This window comes from Puma concolor, chromosome A1, assembly GCF_028749965.1.
Source record: "Puma concolor isolate L17-30 chromosome A1, mPumCon1.1.hap2, whole genome shotgun sequence".
Classification (NCBI taxonomy): Eukaryota; Metazoa; Chordata; class Mammalia; order Carnivora; family Felidae; genus Puma; species Puma concolor.
Window position 1 is genome coordinate 126,485,969 of NC_141667.1, and position 14,841 is coordinate 126,500,809.

At 39.0% G+C, this 14,841-nt stretch overlaps 1 protein-coding gene across 2 annotated transcripts in view; it reads right to left on the reverse strand.

Annotated features, from left to right (window-relative positions):
* Positions 1-14,841, reverse strand: part of PKD2L2 (polycystin 2 like 2, transient receptor potential cation channel) — a 44,253-nt gene that overhangs the window by 13,418 nt on the left and 15,994 nt on the right. For both annotated transcript variants that reach the window (XM_025924564.2, XM_086703263.1), the window contains 4 exons: positions 8,637-8,757; positions 7,004-7,105; positions 4,846-4,910; positions 4,180-4,231 (listed from right to left, as the gene is read on the reverse strand). In XM_025924564.2, coding sequence (XP_025780349.1) covers positions 4,180-4,231; positions 4,846-4,910; positions 7,004-7,105; positions 8,637-8,757 — 340 coding nt within the window. The remainder of the gene's footprint in view (positions 1-4,179; positions 4,232-4,845; positions 4,911-7,003; positions 7,106-8,636; positions 8,758-14,841) is intronic.

Genomic DNA, 14,841 nt, shown 5'->3' on the forward strand with positions numbered 1-14,841 from the left:
TCTTTGCTGCCCGTGTAGAGCCCTACGTAGGTAGGCTCAGTTTCACAAATCATGAGGTCATGACCTCAGCCGATACCAGGAGTCAAATGCTCAACCAACTGAGCCACCCAGATGCCCCTATTTCTCCTTTTGTAAGTTTAGTAGTCCATACCTTATGGAAGTTGATGTTATATTATTTGGTGCATGGATAACCATAACTATTAAAATTGATGTTATCATTATAAAGTGGCCTTCATCTCATTTACAGCTTTATTTCTAGGATTCTACCTTGACTTATATTCAGTTGTGTCCTCTGATATCTTTTGCTTGTCTATTAAAAAATTTTTTTAATGTTCATTTTTAAGAGACAGAGAGAGCATGGGTGGGGGAGGGGTAGAGAGAGAGGGAGACACAGAATCCAAAGCAGGCTCCAGGCTCTGAGCTGTTAGTACAGAGCCCAGCATGGGGCTTGAACTTACAAACTCTGAGATCATGACCTGAGCCACAGCTGGATGCTTAACTGACTGAGCCACCCAGGCGCACCCCATCTTTTGCTTGCCTATGTAGACCTTTGCCTATGGTTTTATATTGAATTTCTCTGAGCCACTTTGTTTTACGTATATATTTTAGGATATAGCATAGAACTGGGTGTTGCTTTGTGATTCAATCTGAAAATGTTTTTCTTTTTAAGTAGATTAAGCTTAGTTGCTTTTACTGATATGTCAGACATACCTGGTCACAGTTACATCATACCGTTTTATGTTACATTTTAAATTTTTTACCATGTGTTATATTTTATTTTCATTTTTGTTTTGATTATTCTGCCCTTAGGAATGTACATATTTTTGTTTTCATGGTTTGTTTTTATTCTTTCTTTCTTTTTTTTTTTTTTTTAATACTACCCGAGTCCTCTTTTTCCTGCTTTGGTTCCCTCAACTAGGAATCAAATTCAACAAGAAAATTAGCTTATAGTTCCAACTATATTTAAATCTTATTACCACATTTCGTTGTATCTGAGAGATGGAGTCTACTGTTAGACACACCATTATTTATGTACCACTTAGGAAAGAAAGGCTGCCAATTACAGTGTGATACACTATCAACCATAAGGCATATCTTGATTTTAGAGATGTTAAAATGTGAAAAGAAAATATGTTTTAAAGTCCATGAAATAGTATCTTATTGTTTATTAAAGTATTTTTAAATATGCTAAAATTTATTCTTATTGGTTAACTCTAAATGAAATTCTCTTTTTAAAAATTTTATTTATTTATTTTGAGATAGAGAAAGAGTGTGAGGAAGGGCAGGGCAGAGAGAGAGAGGGAGATGGAGAATCTCAAGTAGGCTCCACACTCACTGGGGAGCCCAATGTGGGTCTCTATCTCATGATCATGAGATCATGACCTGAGCTGAAATCAAGAGTCAGATGCTTAACTGATTGAGCCACCCAAGCGCTCCTACATGAATTCTTTAACTTTGAGCTATTATATATGAACCATTCCATCAATGTTTTCTACTTTATACCTTCTCTCTCCCTTCTTCCTTTTTGCAAAATTTCTCCGATCATCTTTTGGTTGGCTGAAACTGATATTCTCATAGAACCCTCAGGAATACAACATTATTCTGAGTTCTTGCACGTTGAAAACTCTTTGAGCCTGTATACTGGAAACACAGTTGTGCTCCAAATAAATATGCTTGGCTTACATTTTCTTTCCTTGCATGTATTGTGGGTATGGTTCTGTTGACGTATGGTGTTGAATGTTGTCATGCTAACCTGGTTTTCCTTTTCTTGGAAGTCCAGATTTTTTTTTTTTTAACGTTTATTTATTTTTGAGACAGAGAGAGACAGAGCATGAATGGGGGAGGGGCAGAGAGAGAGGGAGACACAGAATCTGAAATAGGCTCCAGGCTCTGAGCAGTCAGCCCAGAGCCCAACGCGAGGCTCGAACTCACGGACCGCGAGATCGTGACCTGAGCTGAAGTCGGACGCTTAACCGACTGAGTCACCCAGGCGCCCCTTGGAAGTCCAGATTTTACCTGGATGAGTCTCACGTTCATTCGAGGTGATTTCCCACAGGTACACAGTATGTCTTTCAATTTACATCATCTTTTATTTCAGAAATGGTTTACTGAATTATAATTTTGTTTTTAAAAGAATCTCAAAATTAGGGGAAAGTTACAAAAAATTTTCTTTCCTTTGAAGTATTTGAAGTTGCCAACATGAATGCCCCAGTGTCCCTGATCACATCAATGTGTATTTCCTGCTTACAAGGATGTTTTCCTTTATAGTCGCAGCACAACCATCAGAGTCAGAAGATTGATACTGATAGATGATTATCTTCTAATGCTGAGTCCCCCCATTCAAATTTGCCACTTGTCCAGGATTAGGCACTGTTTTTACTTGTCTGTCTTTTAATCTCATTCATTCTGGTATCGTTCCTCTGCTTTACCGTGGCTTGTCATGTTGACCATGACACTTTTAAAGAATACAGGCCAGTTATCTTGCAGAACGTCCCTCAGTTTTGTGTGATATTTTGTCATGTTCTACATTTTTGGCAGAAATGGTACAGAAGTGATGCTGTTGTCTCTTAGTATCTTACTGGCTGGTGTATGGTTTCGGTTTTTCCCCATACTGATTAAGGCAGTATCTGCCAGATTCCTCCACCCTGACATATTCTTTTTCTTTTGGTTAAATAATATGTATTTTGTGAAGAGGTATGGAAAAGTTCCATTCTTCCTCCGATTTTTATCCATGTATATGTTTAGATGAGTATGAACTCATGGAATCCTTTGTTATTCAGTGGGCTATACATTATTATTCATTATAGCGCTTAAATATTTCCAGATTTGGCCAGTGGGAGCCCCTCAAACCTGACTCTTGTGTGCTTTGAACAGATCTTCATTATTCTTACAGCACTTTCACTTTCTGGCTCAACAAGATATTATAGATTCATGTTGTATCTTCCCACCCTAGAATTAACCGTATCTCCAAGGGGCCCTCATTCCTTTTAGAAGAGAATGGTATTTGGAAACCAAGATCTAGATTTACTTCTAGATTTCTCAGTGGACAGATAGAGCTATAGAACACACACACACACACACACACACACACACACACCTGTAATTCTAATCCAACACCACAAGGTTCATTTTAACCCTCAACCTTTCCCTTTGGTAACTCTCTTATCTCACAATGAGAAACCTCACTCCAATGTATGTACAGCTGACACCTGCACAATGCAGGGGTCAGGGGTGCTGACCCCAGTGCAGGTGAAAATGCATGTGTAACTTTTGACTCCCTAAAAACTTAACAACTAATAGCCTACCATTGATTGAAGTCTTAACTGATCCCATAAACAGTCGATTAAAACATATTCTGTATATATATTATATACTATGTTGTTACAGTAGAGTAAGCTAGAGAAAACAAAATGTTACTGAGAAAAAACATAAGGCAGAGAAAATACACTCACAGGAAGTACTGTACCATATTTATTGAAAAAAAACCTCACATATAAGTGGACTTGTGAAGTTCAAACCTGTGTTGTTCAAAAACATGGTCCTTGAGCAACACAAGTTTGAACTGTGTGGGCCTACTTATACATGGATTTTTTTCCTGTACTGTAAACATAACCCCTGCATTGTTCAAGGTTCAACTGTATAAAACATGAATGATGATTACAAGAGAAAAATTATCATCTCCAAAGAGTATACTCACTAAACCCTGCACGATAATCCCACAGTGACTGTACAGCTGTAGGACCAGAGTATCTGGCTGAGAGCACCAATAAAAGAAGTAGCACATAGGGGTGCCTGGGTGGCTCAGTCGGTTAAGTGGACAACTTTGGGTCAGGTCATGATCTTGTGGTTCATGAGTTCAAGCTCTGCGTTGGGCTCTGTGCTGATAACTCAGAGCCTGGGGCCTGCTTCGGATTCTCTGTCTCCTTCCCGCCCCCCCCCCCAACCCGGCCTCATATCTCTCTCTTTCTCAAAAATAAATAAACATTAAAAAAAAAGAGGTAGCATGTAGAATTGAAATAATTTGTTATAAACAACAACAGCTAGATTCGCGGAGAAATTTTCGGAGTTGGTAATTAGTGCTGTAAAGAAAGCAAATAATTTCAATTCTTAATCAGAACTTTTTTTTTTTGTAAGCACATTTCTAATAAAGCTATCTTTACGAGAAAGTTAAAATCTTACATTTTCATCAAAGCCTTCTCTTCTGGCTTGCTCAGCCAAATCGCCTTTCATACTAAGAATGTAAAATAAAATAAAGATCAGAGACCTATGACAGTAGAAAGGGAAAATAAAGTATGATCAGCTCTATAGTAAGGATGATAATTGCATTTCTGGTCTTTCTGATAAGACTCATTATTTGGAAAGTGTCATGAATAGAAAGTCTCCAGAGTGTCACATCTCTAGCTATAAAATAATGTTTACAGTCTGTGCCACTGCCAGAGGTCTGGGTTTGGGAAGCATTTGGACACCAAAGTGATTGAATAAATAAATGTAAGTGTATCCTTAAATATTTTGTGTAAAAATGTTTTTATTTTCATAGCTAAGTGAATGCACTTAATGTAGACTAACAGTTTTTCCTCCCTTCTCAGGGGGACTTTATTCTCCTGTGCAGCTTTCTGTTAAAGTTCTTTCTGAGTGGCACAACACGCTTTATATTAATTTTTCATTAGCTTAGTTTGGAGCCTCCTGGCGCTCTCAGAATTAGGAGGCCCTAGTGGATGATGTATTGACAACGTATTTAGAATAAGCACTTGGGATGGTGGCTGTTTTACAATCAAAACCTTACTCTCATTGCAAGTTTCTCATATAATATACAGTTTTAAATGGCAAAATTTTAAGCCATCTTACCCTTTATCGTCTTCATCCTTTTGAGGTTTCTTCAGTCTAAGTTTTTCAAGAGCATTGTTGCAACTCTGGACATAATTAAAAATAGTTTAAAAGTTCATCAAAAATACATCCTGTATTAATTAAAATTTTTTTTAATGTTTATTTATTTTTGAGAGAGACAGAGACAGAATGTGAGTGGGTTAGGGGCAGAGAGAGGGGGAGAGACAGAATTCGAAGCAGGCTCCAGTCTCTGAGCTGTTAGCATAGAGCCTGACGTGGGGCTCGAACTCATGAGCTGTGAGATCATGACCTGAGCCGAAGTCGGACGCTCAACTGACTGAGCCACCCAGGCGCCCCATCCTGTATTAATTTTGATCAAGGTAAAAGAAATATGGAATGCTTGTCTCTAGGGACTACTCCCCTAAAGAAATGTGGAGGCGGGGCACCTGGGTGGCGCAGTTGGTTTAAGCTCCTGTCTCTTGATTTCAGCTCAGGTCATGATCTCATGGTTGGTGAGTTTGAAACCCCATGCTGGGCTCTGCGCTGACAGCACAGAGCCAGCTTGGGATTCTCTGTCCCCTCCCTCTCTGTCCCTCCCCCACTTATGCGTGCGCACTCTCTCTCTCTCAAAATGAATAAACTTTAAAAGAAATATGGAGGGAATGCTATGATTTCTTTCACTTTGTCACCACTTATGTTTTCTGCCTACTGGTGAAAAAGAGAAAGGGGTTCTCTTGTGGGCATCACACTTGAACTTGAAAAAAAAATCTTTAAAAAGTTTTATTAACATGTATTGCATTTAATGATGTAAACACTTTAATGCACATAACCAACATCATAATGAGATAAAAGATGAAAAAACCTACAATTAAGCTCACCGGGGGACATATTAATGGTTTCCTTTTACAGATACGTTGTTGGACCGAGTTTTGAAACTCCACTAGCCTCATGGCCATTAGGACTTTTTCTGTGTGAAGTGATATGGTTAGAGCCATGGATGTGCAGAGATGGGCGAGATTGTACACCTGTGACTACTAACCACGCAAGTGAGGTAGGTGTTGAGAGGACAGGGGCGATACCACTGTCAGGGAGAATAGTATGTCAGTGAGGGAATGGAGGGAACGTTGCTGGGGGCGGCAGATGACCTGAGCAGAGGCCCAGAGGGGAGAGCCAGTGATGGTAAACAACACTGTGTGGGTGCGTGGGTGGCTCAGTCAGTTAAGGGTCAGACGTCGCTCAGGTCAGGATCTCACGGTTTGTGAGTTTGAGCCCCGCATTGGGCTCTCTGCTGACAGCTCAGAGCCTGGAGCCTGCTTTGGATTCTGTGTGTCCCTCTCTCTCTGCCCCACCCCTGCTTGCACTCTGTCTCTCAAAAATGAATAAACGTTTAAAAAAAATTTAAACAGCACAGTGCTCAAAACACTAGCTGGGACGCAGTGCTGTTGAGTAGAGGCATCCACCCAATTCTATGGGTAAAGAATTTGGACTTATTTTGACAGGCCCAGAGAGACTGAAGAATTTTGAGTAGAGAAATGATATCAGAGCTGGATAGGCACAGGAGAGGGGCCATAAGATGTTGCTATAGAAGATGTTCCTACACAGGAGGCTGGGTGAAAAGTACTGAGGGGCCCCACTCCGGGGGTGGCAGTTAGAATTCAACATGGCCTGGATTTCACAAATGTGAACAAAAACTGCATAGATGAACTTTACACACAGGCCGTGGCAACCAACTATATGAGGCAAAGGGAGTAAAAAAATTCAAGGCTTTTAAGCCTGGAGTGACTGTTCCTGTTGCCATTAACAGAAACAGGAAAATGAGGAAGATAAGGCACATGGAGTTCTGAGTTCAGATTGTCTATAGAAATTTACTAGCATCTAAATTGAAATTTTTGGAGGGAAGAGAGAGTTTTATTACAAAACCCAACAGAGCTTTGCGTTTAGTAAACAGCTCAGTTGCTATTTGATATACTGAAATAATTTTGGCCACCTTTTTAAAGCCAGAAAGAAATCTCACTTCTCTGGTAGTGACATAATACAGATATGAGCAAGACTGGACCAAAACAGAAAACAACCCCACTCCCAACCCAAAAACCCACCACTGCTTGGGGTTTAAAGTACAGGAGTAAAAAGTGAACAAGATTTGTCTTAGAATTCTAAATAGGAAAAGAAGTAGACATACCTTTTTAATCATTTCACCAAGTTCAAAATCTGGCCTTCTGCCTATTGAATAATCAGCTTTCACTTCAGAATAGGTATCGTTAATAATTGCCAAGAACATGTTCTGGGAAGAAATAGTCACAAAAATAATTATTTCCATAAAGATTTAATGTAAATGTTACTGACTCTGATGACTGCTGGGATTTGTAAAATTAGATTTAAAAATTTTAAAGTAGTTCATATGCTCAGTAATAGAGAAATGCCTATGCAGACTGTAACACAGCAGAATGGGAAATGTATAATGTGTGGATATAGGCAAATAAGTTTATGGCAAATGAGAAAAACAATGTAAAATAATGCATATGAACTGGATACTAATGCATATATATATATATATATATGTAGATATATATATGTAGATAGATATATATATGTAGATAAATATATTAACTGATCAACATTGAATATCAGACGAAAACAGAATAACGTAATTATATGTACATAAGAGTGGTTTTTGTTTTTTGTTTTTACTTGCTCCCATATTTAAAGTTAGTTTTTATTAAACATAAGAGTATCACATTCGTACATATCCTGTTCTCTCTGGCACCACTGCCAGAGGAAGACAGCAGTCTTTACAACCATTATCAGAGTCAGGAAGCAGGGTGGTAGAGACAGCTGTTAACTTAAAACCTCTCACAGCTCAGACAGATTCTACTTCCCTCTATATGGCCACAACGATCCACTCTTTGTAGCCCTTCTAGATTCCATCAAAAGAAAGGCTTTTACCGGAGGCAGGTGGCCTGGTGGTATGGGAAAGCTAAATCTTAGTGCTGAGGAAACAGGAACCTCTCCTCCACTTACTGGCCTTAGTGTAGGAGGAGAATGGGAAAATCCTCAGGCCGGGAAGCTTAATTTTTTTTTTTTTTCAGACTATAGGGTCACTTTTGATTGAGGCAAAGGAGCCCTATAAGAGTGGTTTTTTAAAGTTCTCTAAAGCTACTTAGATGCACAGTCTTACTAAGGCTCTTAGGAATACTCTGTCCAAATAATACAAACAATTGTGGAGAGGGTATTCTTACCCCCAGCCCACCTCTCCACCTTTCACTGAGGCCCAACTCTGTCACTCTGAGGACTTTTGGCCACCACCAGGGGATAACTGCTGTGTGTGACAAAAATGTTGTCAAAGAGGGAAAGCAAATTTCCTTGATTAGGAAGGCCAAATAAATTCGTCTTGAGCAGATGTGAAAGACCCATCCTGGAGACTCCTAAAAACCACAAAGATACGTGGTTTTAGCCTTAAGGGCCAGAAGCCATTTGCAATATGGGCAGAATACATTCATCCCTTCCGGTATGCCATGTCCCAGGTTGGAGGGACCCGGGATATCCAAGTTATAGATGTAGAAGATTTAGCACATTCCTGGCACACACCTGACATCAAAATGGTAACTTTTATGATCACATTCTCCTTTGGACAACTTGGAAACATTCAGACACTGGAGTCATAGCCTAGATTACTAGGAATCCACACAGTTCCTAATAAATGTAAAAAACTCTAACAGCTAAGCTGTTATACTATAATTTCTTCTAAATTAATCATTTCATTTTTTATTCTAAAAACTAGAAGTGAAAAAGGGGACATACATGCTTGTACTTACCAGCAGGACAAAGAACACAAAAAAGATGAAAGTGATGAAGTAAATGGGCCCCAAGATACGATTGGCTTGCTGAATACCAGCAAAATTAAAATCTCCAAGAACAATTCGGAATTGTGCAAATCTTTGATGGGAAGAAAGAAAAACATTATATCCCTTCATAAATACAATTGATGGAGGTTACCCATGTGTCCAGGAAAGTATCTAGCTGCATATTGCACAGGCTCTCTGGCTCTAGTTAACACAGAGTTCTATAAAACTAAGTATGGAAATTCCCCTGAGGGCAAGACAAGGTACTTCAGTAGCTGAACAGTGATTCAGGAAATGATGGGCTTCCACTTAATGAATGTTCACCTACAAGATTGGAACCGTGAGATACTTGCTTACCAGCTGGTCTTGGCAATGGCCATCTTAGCCTGTCCTGTGTCCTTCTAAAACTGGGACTACCTGACCTTGTCCGATAAGCGATTTTCAATTGTACCTACACCTAAGAACCCTAAAATTTCTAATATCAACAGTATGTTTAATTTGTACACCTCTTCTGCCAAAATAAGATGCCAACAATTTGTCACTTGCTGAATCTCAAACAGTCCTGGTGATGATCCTCAAACATGACACTGAGGTTTATTTTCTTCACTAACTATAAATCTTGGATTTGATGTAAGGTAACATCTAAAATATTACAGATCTTCATTTTATTAATTTTAAAGTTGGAAAATTAAGGTATTGAGCACAGTATTAACAGAGGTAGAATTAGGATTCCTCAACCTGATGTCCTATTTTCTCATCACTAATTTGCAATAGCATTGCCAGACACATAAGGGATATATGTTAATAAGTCATGCAGATGCATTCTTTATTTTTTTTAAGTTGAGAACTCTTTAATTTCATCTGTACTTCTACATTAAGCAATTAATTTAAAAGTATTGGAATCTTTACAAGTTAAAATTGTTCTCTTGGGAATAATGATCTTTCTAGCTATAATACTAACCTAAACAATCTGCAGAAGCAAGTTAGAATTTTTCATAAATGGTGATAAATGTAGTTAAGGATTGTTGCCTGGGTTCTGCATTATTCTGGTCAATTAAATTTAAGCATTACTTCTAATTAATTAACATTAATATATCCATCTGTACCAGAAATATCAGATTTAACCTAAATTCCAAAGTAGGTCAGTGGGTCAGTAGATTATTAGGTTAGAAATAAGATTTACTGTAGTTTCCATTTCTTAAACTCAGGTTCCTGAGTTGATCATCTTAAATTCATAATTTAAAGATTATTAATAATTAGATGAAATTAAAATTTTTTCTTTGATTTATGTGAACAGTACATAGGAAAATGGTCTCTGTTACTCCTGTTTTGTAACAGTAGCATGTTATTTTATTAGTCATATTTTGTTTTCTGGAATGGATAACATGTATTTTATATTCCTTATGTAAAGCCAGGGCTCTAACATTGGACAGTTAAAAAGAAAAAGGCAGTGCGCCAATTTTTCTGATTATAGTAATAATGCAGTTCATGGGAGAAATTTTAGAAAGTATTAAAGAAAAAGTTTTTAAAATTCATAAGCTGGTTAGGAATAATGGCAGTTGATACTTTGGGCTTATTTTGATTTATGGTTGATGTATTTTGATGTATTTTGTATGGTTTCATGTATTTTGTTACTGCTGTTGGATGCTTAAAATGAGTTATTTATTTTAAGGGGAAGCCTGGATGGAATTTTTTAATAGTATGTAGGTACTTTGCATGATTGGTTAGTCAGTCAAAAGGAAGAAGGCTTCTTGTTTCTGGTTGTTGCTGCCAAGCATGTAAAGGGAGCATACAGTTATATACAATGAAGGAAGAAAATGTACTCAAAGAAATAGGCTACTTGGAGTCTCAGGACTCAAGAGTTACCTGGAATTTCATCCCCCGTACCTAAGAGATGATTAAATCATAATTAAAGTATTTATTCAGCTTTTAATACTGGTTTATAATGCTCTTCTACACAAACTAGAAAAAGAAAAGCTGAATTGGAAGGAGGCCAAAGTTCTGTTTTAGTGTTTCAAACTTGATCTTTTATCCTTGAGTTGGATTTATAGGAGTAAAGATAAGCTAAGGGCACCATTTCTCCTTTCCAGAAATTACCTCATTAACTAAAGCTTCCATTCAGCCTTTCTCTGTTAGGAAAGTGACAGAGTGTTCTGTAAATACAGGGTACCTGTGCTCTGTAAATAATGTGAATAACAAAACCCTAACCAATTTGCTGAATGGTTATAATCACAAAGGAACTGGAGACTTCAAATACAATGTCATTGTAATTTCCCCCTCTCAATTGGAGTTTAGTTTAGTTGGTATCTTTCAGTCCCCGCAAGCTAAAAGGAACACCATGACTGCTTAGTATACAAGGTTGTATCAAATGAAAATACTGTTTTGTAGCTTCCTGATACCCCTGGTAACTTTCTAGATTTCTCTCTTATAAATTAAAATAGCTAACAGACTCTTCCATAGGAAGATAACATTGTGGTTAATATGACTTCCCAGTCTCTCACTTGGAGAGATTGCATATTTAGCTATTCCTCAGCATTTTCCAAATATTGCCTCTAGTCAACGGTCTGTCTTCTGTAACTCAGGTTAAACATATTGGGCCTTCTCATTCTAGCTTTCATATCTCATACCTTCTCCACCCACTTTTTGTATCTCTAGGCCTCATTTGCAGTAATTTTTGCTGGCCTATTTTTCACTTTACTCCTCCTCTCTTCATCTCTTGTTTGCTGTCAAACCTGTCAACTAAGTTTTTAATCTCAGTTACTATAATTTGCAGTTGTAGAATTCTATTTTTGATACTCTTTCAAATATGTCACTTTTTATACTGTTCTTTTCTCCAAAGATATTTTCTGTCTTGTGTTTTATTTCTCTAAATATAAGAAGTATTGCGTGATTATTCCATTATCTGAAGTCTATTGTCTGTTGTATCTGTTGGTTCTGGCTTCTGACTTTTCCTGCATCTGTACCAGGTTACTTTTCACTATGGGCAGTAAGTTATGTTTGAAAGATTGCTTGTAGAAGTAATTTGAGGCTTAGGATGAATATACCTTTCTCCAGGGTGGTTTTTTGTTTGTGGGTGCCCATACACACAGGCATTCTAGCCCGGGGCCATCTTAATCCAAGTTCAAGACATAAAGTTCCCAGAATATCTAGGTGATCATGACAGATTGATTCACCTTTAACATGAGGCTCCCTGCCTGATGTGCAGAGAGGTTACCAGACAATCCCTGGCTACCCTATCCTGCCCCTGCACCCTCATACAAGCCCCAGACTTTGCCTTCTGTCTCCTTCTCCCTGAGAGGTGGCCAGAAACACAGTTCATTAACTATTTCTTCTGGATTATCAAAATGCCTTGATGATGGAGGGTTTGAAGAAGGGTTGGGGAAGGTGATACGATAACTGAAAAACACTGAAGAAGAAAAAAAACCAACTACTAGGAATATGTCTCCCCACCTAGACAACAATCACATAGGCAGAATTTGTCTGATGTAACTACTTTGGAACTCTGGGTCTATTTATGGCTTACAACTTCCAGGGGAAGGCTTAGCCAACTTTGGTCAATTTCAACTTTTGGTTTGTCAGAAGCTACCCACCTCCCACCCCCCACCCCCCAGCCAATGGCAGGCAGCCATGCTTTTCTGGAACAGCTTGTATGCAACCTGTGGGAGCCAGGGTAGGCAATCAGGACCCTCAGGGATCCGTGTTTAGATTGCTGATTGCTCCTTCTGATCACATGGGTGCAGACAGAGATGCGCATGTTCCCCTGTCTGTTTCAAGTCCCTCTGCCTCTTGCTGAAGCAGTATCCTTGGGATTACAGGGCTAGTGCCCTCCCTTCCCCCTTCAATTTCTCTTTTTCCCCTTTTGGGAGCCAGGCATTGAAGACATTCAAAAGCAACAACATATACAGAGGAAATTAGAAAGTCACCACGTTTGCCCATGGAAAGGTGCAGGCTCAGTAAAGACCTGAGAAGACCTTTGCACCTCAGGATAGTTCTCAGCACAGAAACAGTATACAATAAACAACAACAACAAAACCCCAAACAGGAAACCCTGGTGAAGAGCAAGAGTCTCATTTCCAGGGTTATCACATTATTATATTCAAATATTCATTTTTCAACAAAAACAAGAAAAGACGGGACATAAAAGAAGCAGGGAAGTGTGACCCAATCAAAGGAAGAAAATTCACCAACAGAAACTATTCCTGAGAAAGACCAGATGGCAGACCTACTAGACAAAGACTTTAAAACAAACCTTTTTAAAGATGCTCAAAGAATTAAAAGACATGGAGAAAGTCAAGAAAATAATTTACGAACAAAATGGAAGTACCTATAAAGATATAGAAAACCTCAAAGAAACCAAGAAGAAATTATGGAGCTGAAAAATACAATAACTGAAATGAAAATTCACTGGAGGGATTAAGAGGCAGATTTGAGAATGCAGAAGAAAAAAAAAAATCAGTGAACTTAAAATAAGATGATTGAAATGACCAAGTCTGAGGAACAGAAAGGAAAAAGATTGAAGAAAAGTGAACAGAGCCTGTGGAACACCATCAAGAGACCAACATAAGAACATGAAAAGGTGGGGCGCCTGGGTGGCGCAGTCGGGTAAGCGTCCGACTTCAGCCAGGTCACGATCTCGCGGTCCGTGAGTTCGAGCCCCGCATCGGGCTCTGGGCTGATGGCTCAGAGCCTGGAGCCTGTTTCCGATTCTGTGTCTCCCTCTCTCTCTGCCCCTCCCCCGTTCATGCTCTGTCTCTCTCTGTCCCAAAAATAAACCTTGAAAAAAAAAATTAAAAAAAAAAAAAAAAAGAACATGAAAAGATTCTCCATATCACTAACCATTAGGGAAATGCAAATCACAACCACAATGAGATGTCATGTCACACCCATTAGGATGGCTACCATTAAAAAAAGAAGAAGAAGAAAAGAAAGGAAAGAAAAACAGTCCAGAAAATAACAAGTGTTGACGAGGATGTGGGGGAACACACCCTTGTGCACTGTTGGTGGGAACGTAAATGGCGCAGCCACTGTAGAAAGCAGCATGGCAGTTCCTCACAAAAATTCAGAATAGAATCACCATATGATCCAGCAATTCCACCTCTGGGTGTATACCAAAAAGAATTGAAAGCAGTCTTGGGGCACCTGAGTGGCTCAGTTTGTTAAGCATTTGACTTCGGCTCAGGTCATGATCTCATGGTTTGTGAGTTTGAGCCTGGCATCGAGCTCGGTGCTGACAGCTCAGAGCCTGGAGCTTGCTTCAGATTCTGTGTCTCCCTCTCTCTCTGCCCTTCCCCTGCTCATGCTCTGTCTCTGTCTGTCTGTCCCTCAGAAATAAAATGAACATTCAAAAAAAATTTTTTAAAAGAAAGCAGTCTTTTTTTTTAAAATTTTTTTAACATTTATTTATTTTTGAGACAGGGAGACACAGCATGAATGGGGGAGGTCAGAGAGAGAGGGAGACACAGAATCCGAAACAGGCTCCAGGCTCTGAACTGTCAGCACAGAGCCCAACGCGGGGTTCGAACTCACGGACCGCAAGATCATGACCTGAGCCAAAGTCGGACGCTTAACTGACTGAGTCACCCAGGCTCCCCAAAAGAAAGCAGTCTTGATGAGAGATTTATACACCCATGTTCATAGCAGGATGATTCACATTATCTAAGACTTAGAAGAAGTCCAGATGTCCGTCAGGAGATTAATGGATAATCAAAATGTGGTTTAGGGGAGGCTGGGTGGCTCAGTCTGTTAAGTGTCTGACTTCATATTGGGTCATGGTGTCACAGTTTGTGAGTTTGATCGCAGCATCAGGCTCTGTGCTGAAAACTCAGGGCCTGGGGCCTGCTTGGGCTTCTGTGTCTCCCTCTCTTTCTGCCCTTCCGCTGCTCATGCTCTATCTCTATCTCCCTAAAATAAACATTAGTTTTTTTTAATGTGGTTTATACATAGAATGGAATATTATTCAGCCTTAAAAAGGGAGGAAATTCTGACCTACTGCACAACATTGATGAATCTTGAAGACATGCTAAGCAAAATCTGTCACAAAAAGATAAATACTGTGCAATACACTAAGTACCTAGAGTTATCAAAATCATAGAGACAAAAAGTAGAATGGTGGTTGCCAGGGGCTGGAGGAGGGGAGAAGTGGAGAATTCTTGATTAATGAGCATAGTTTCAGTTTTAG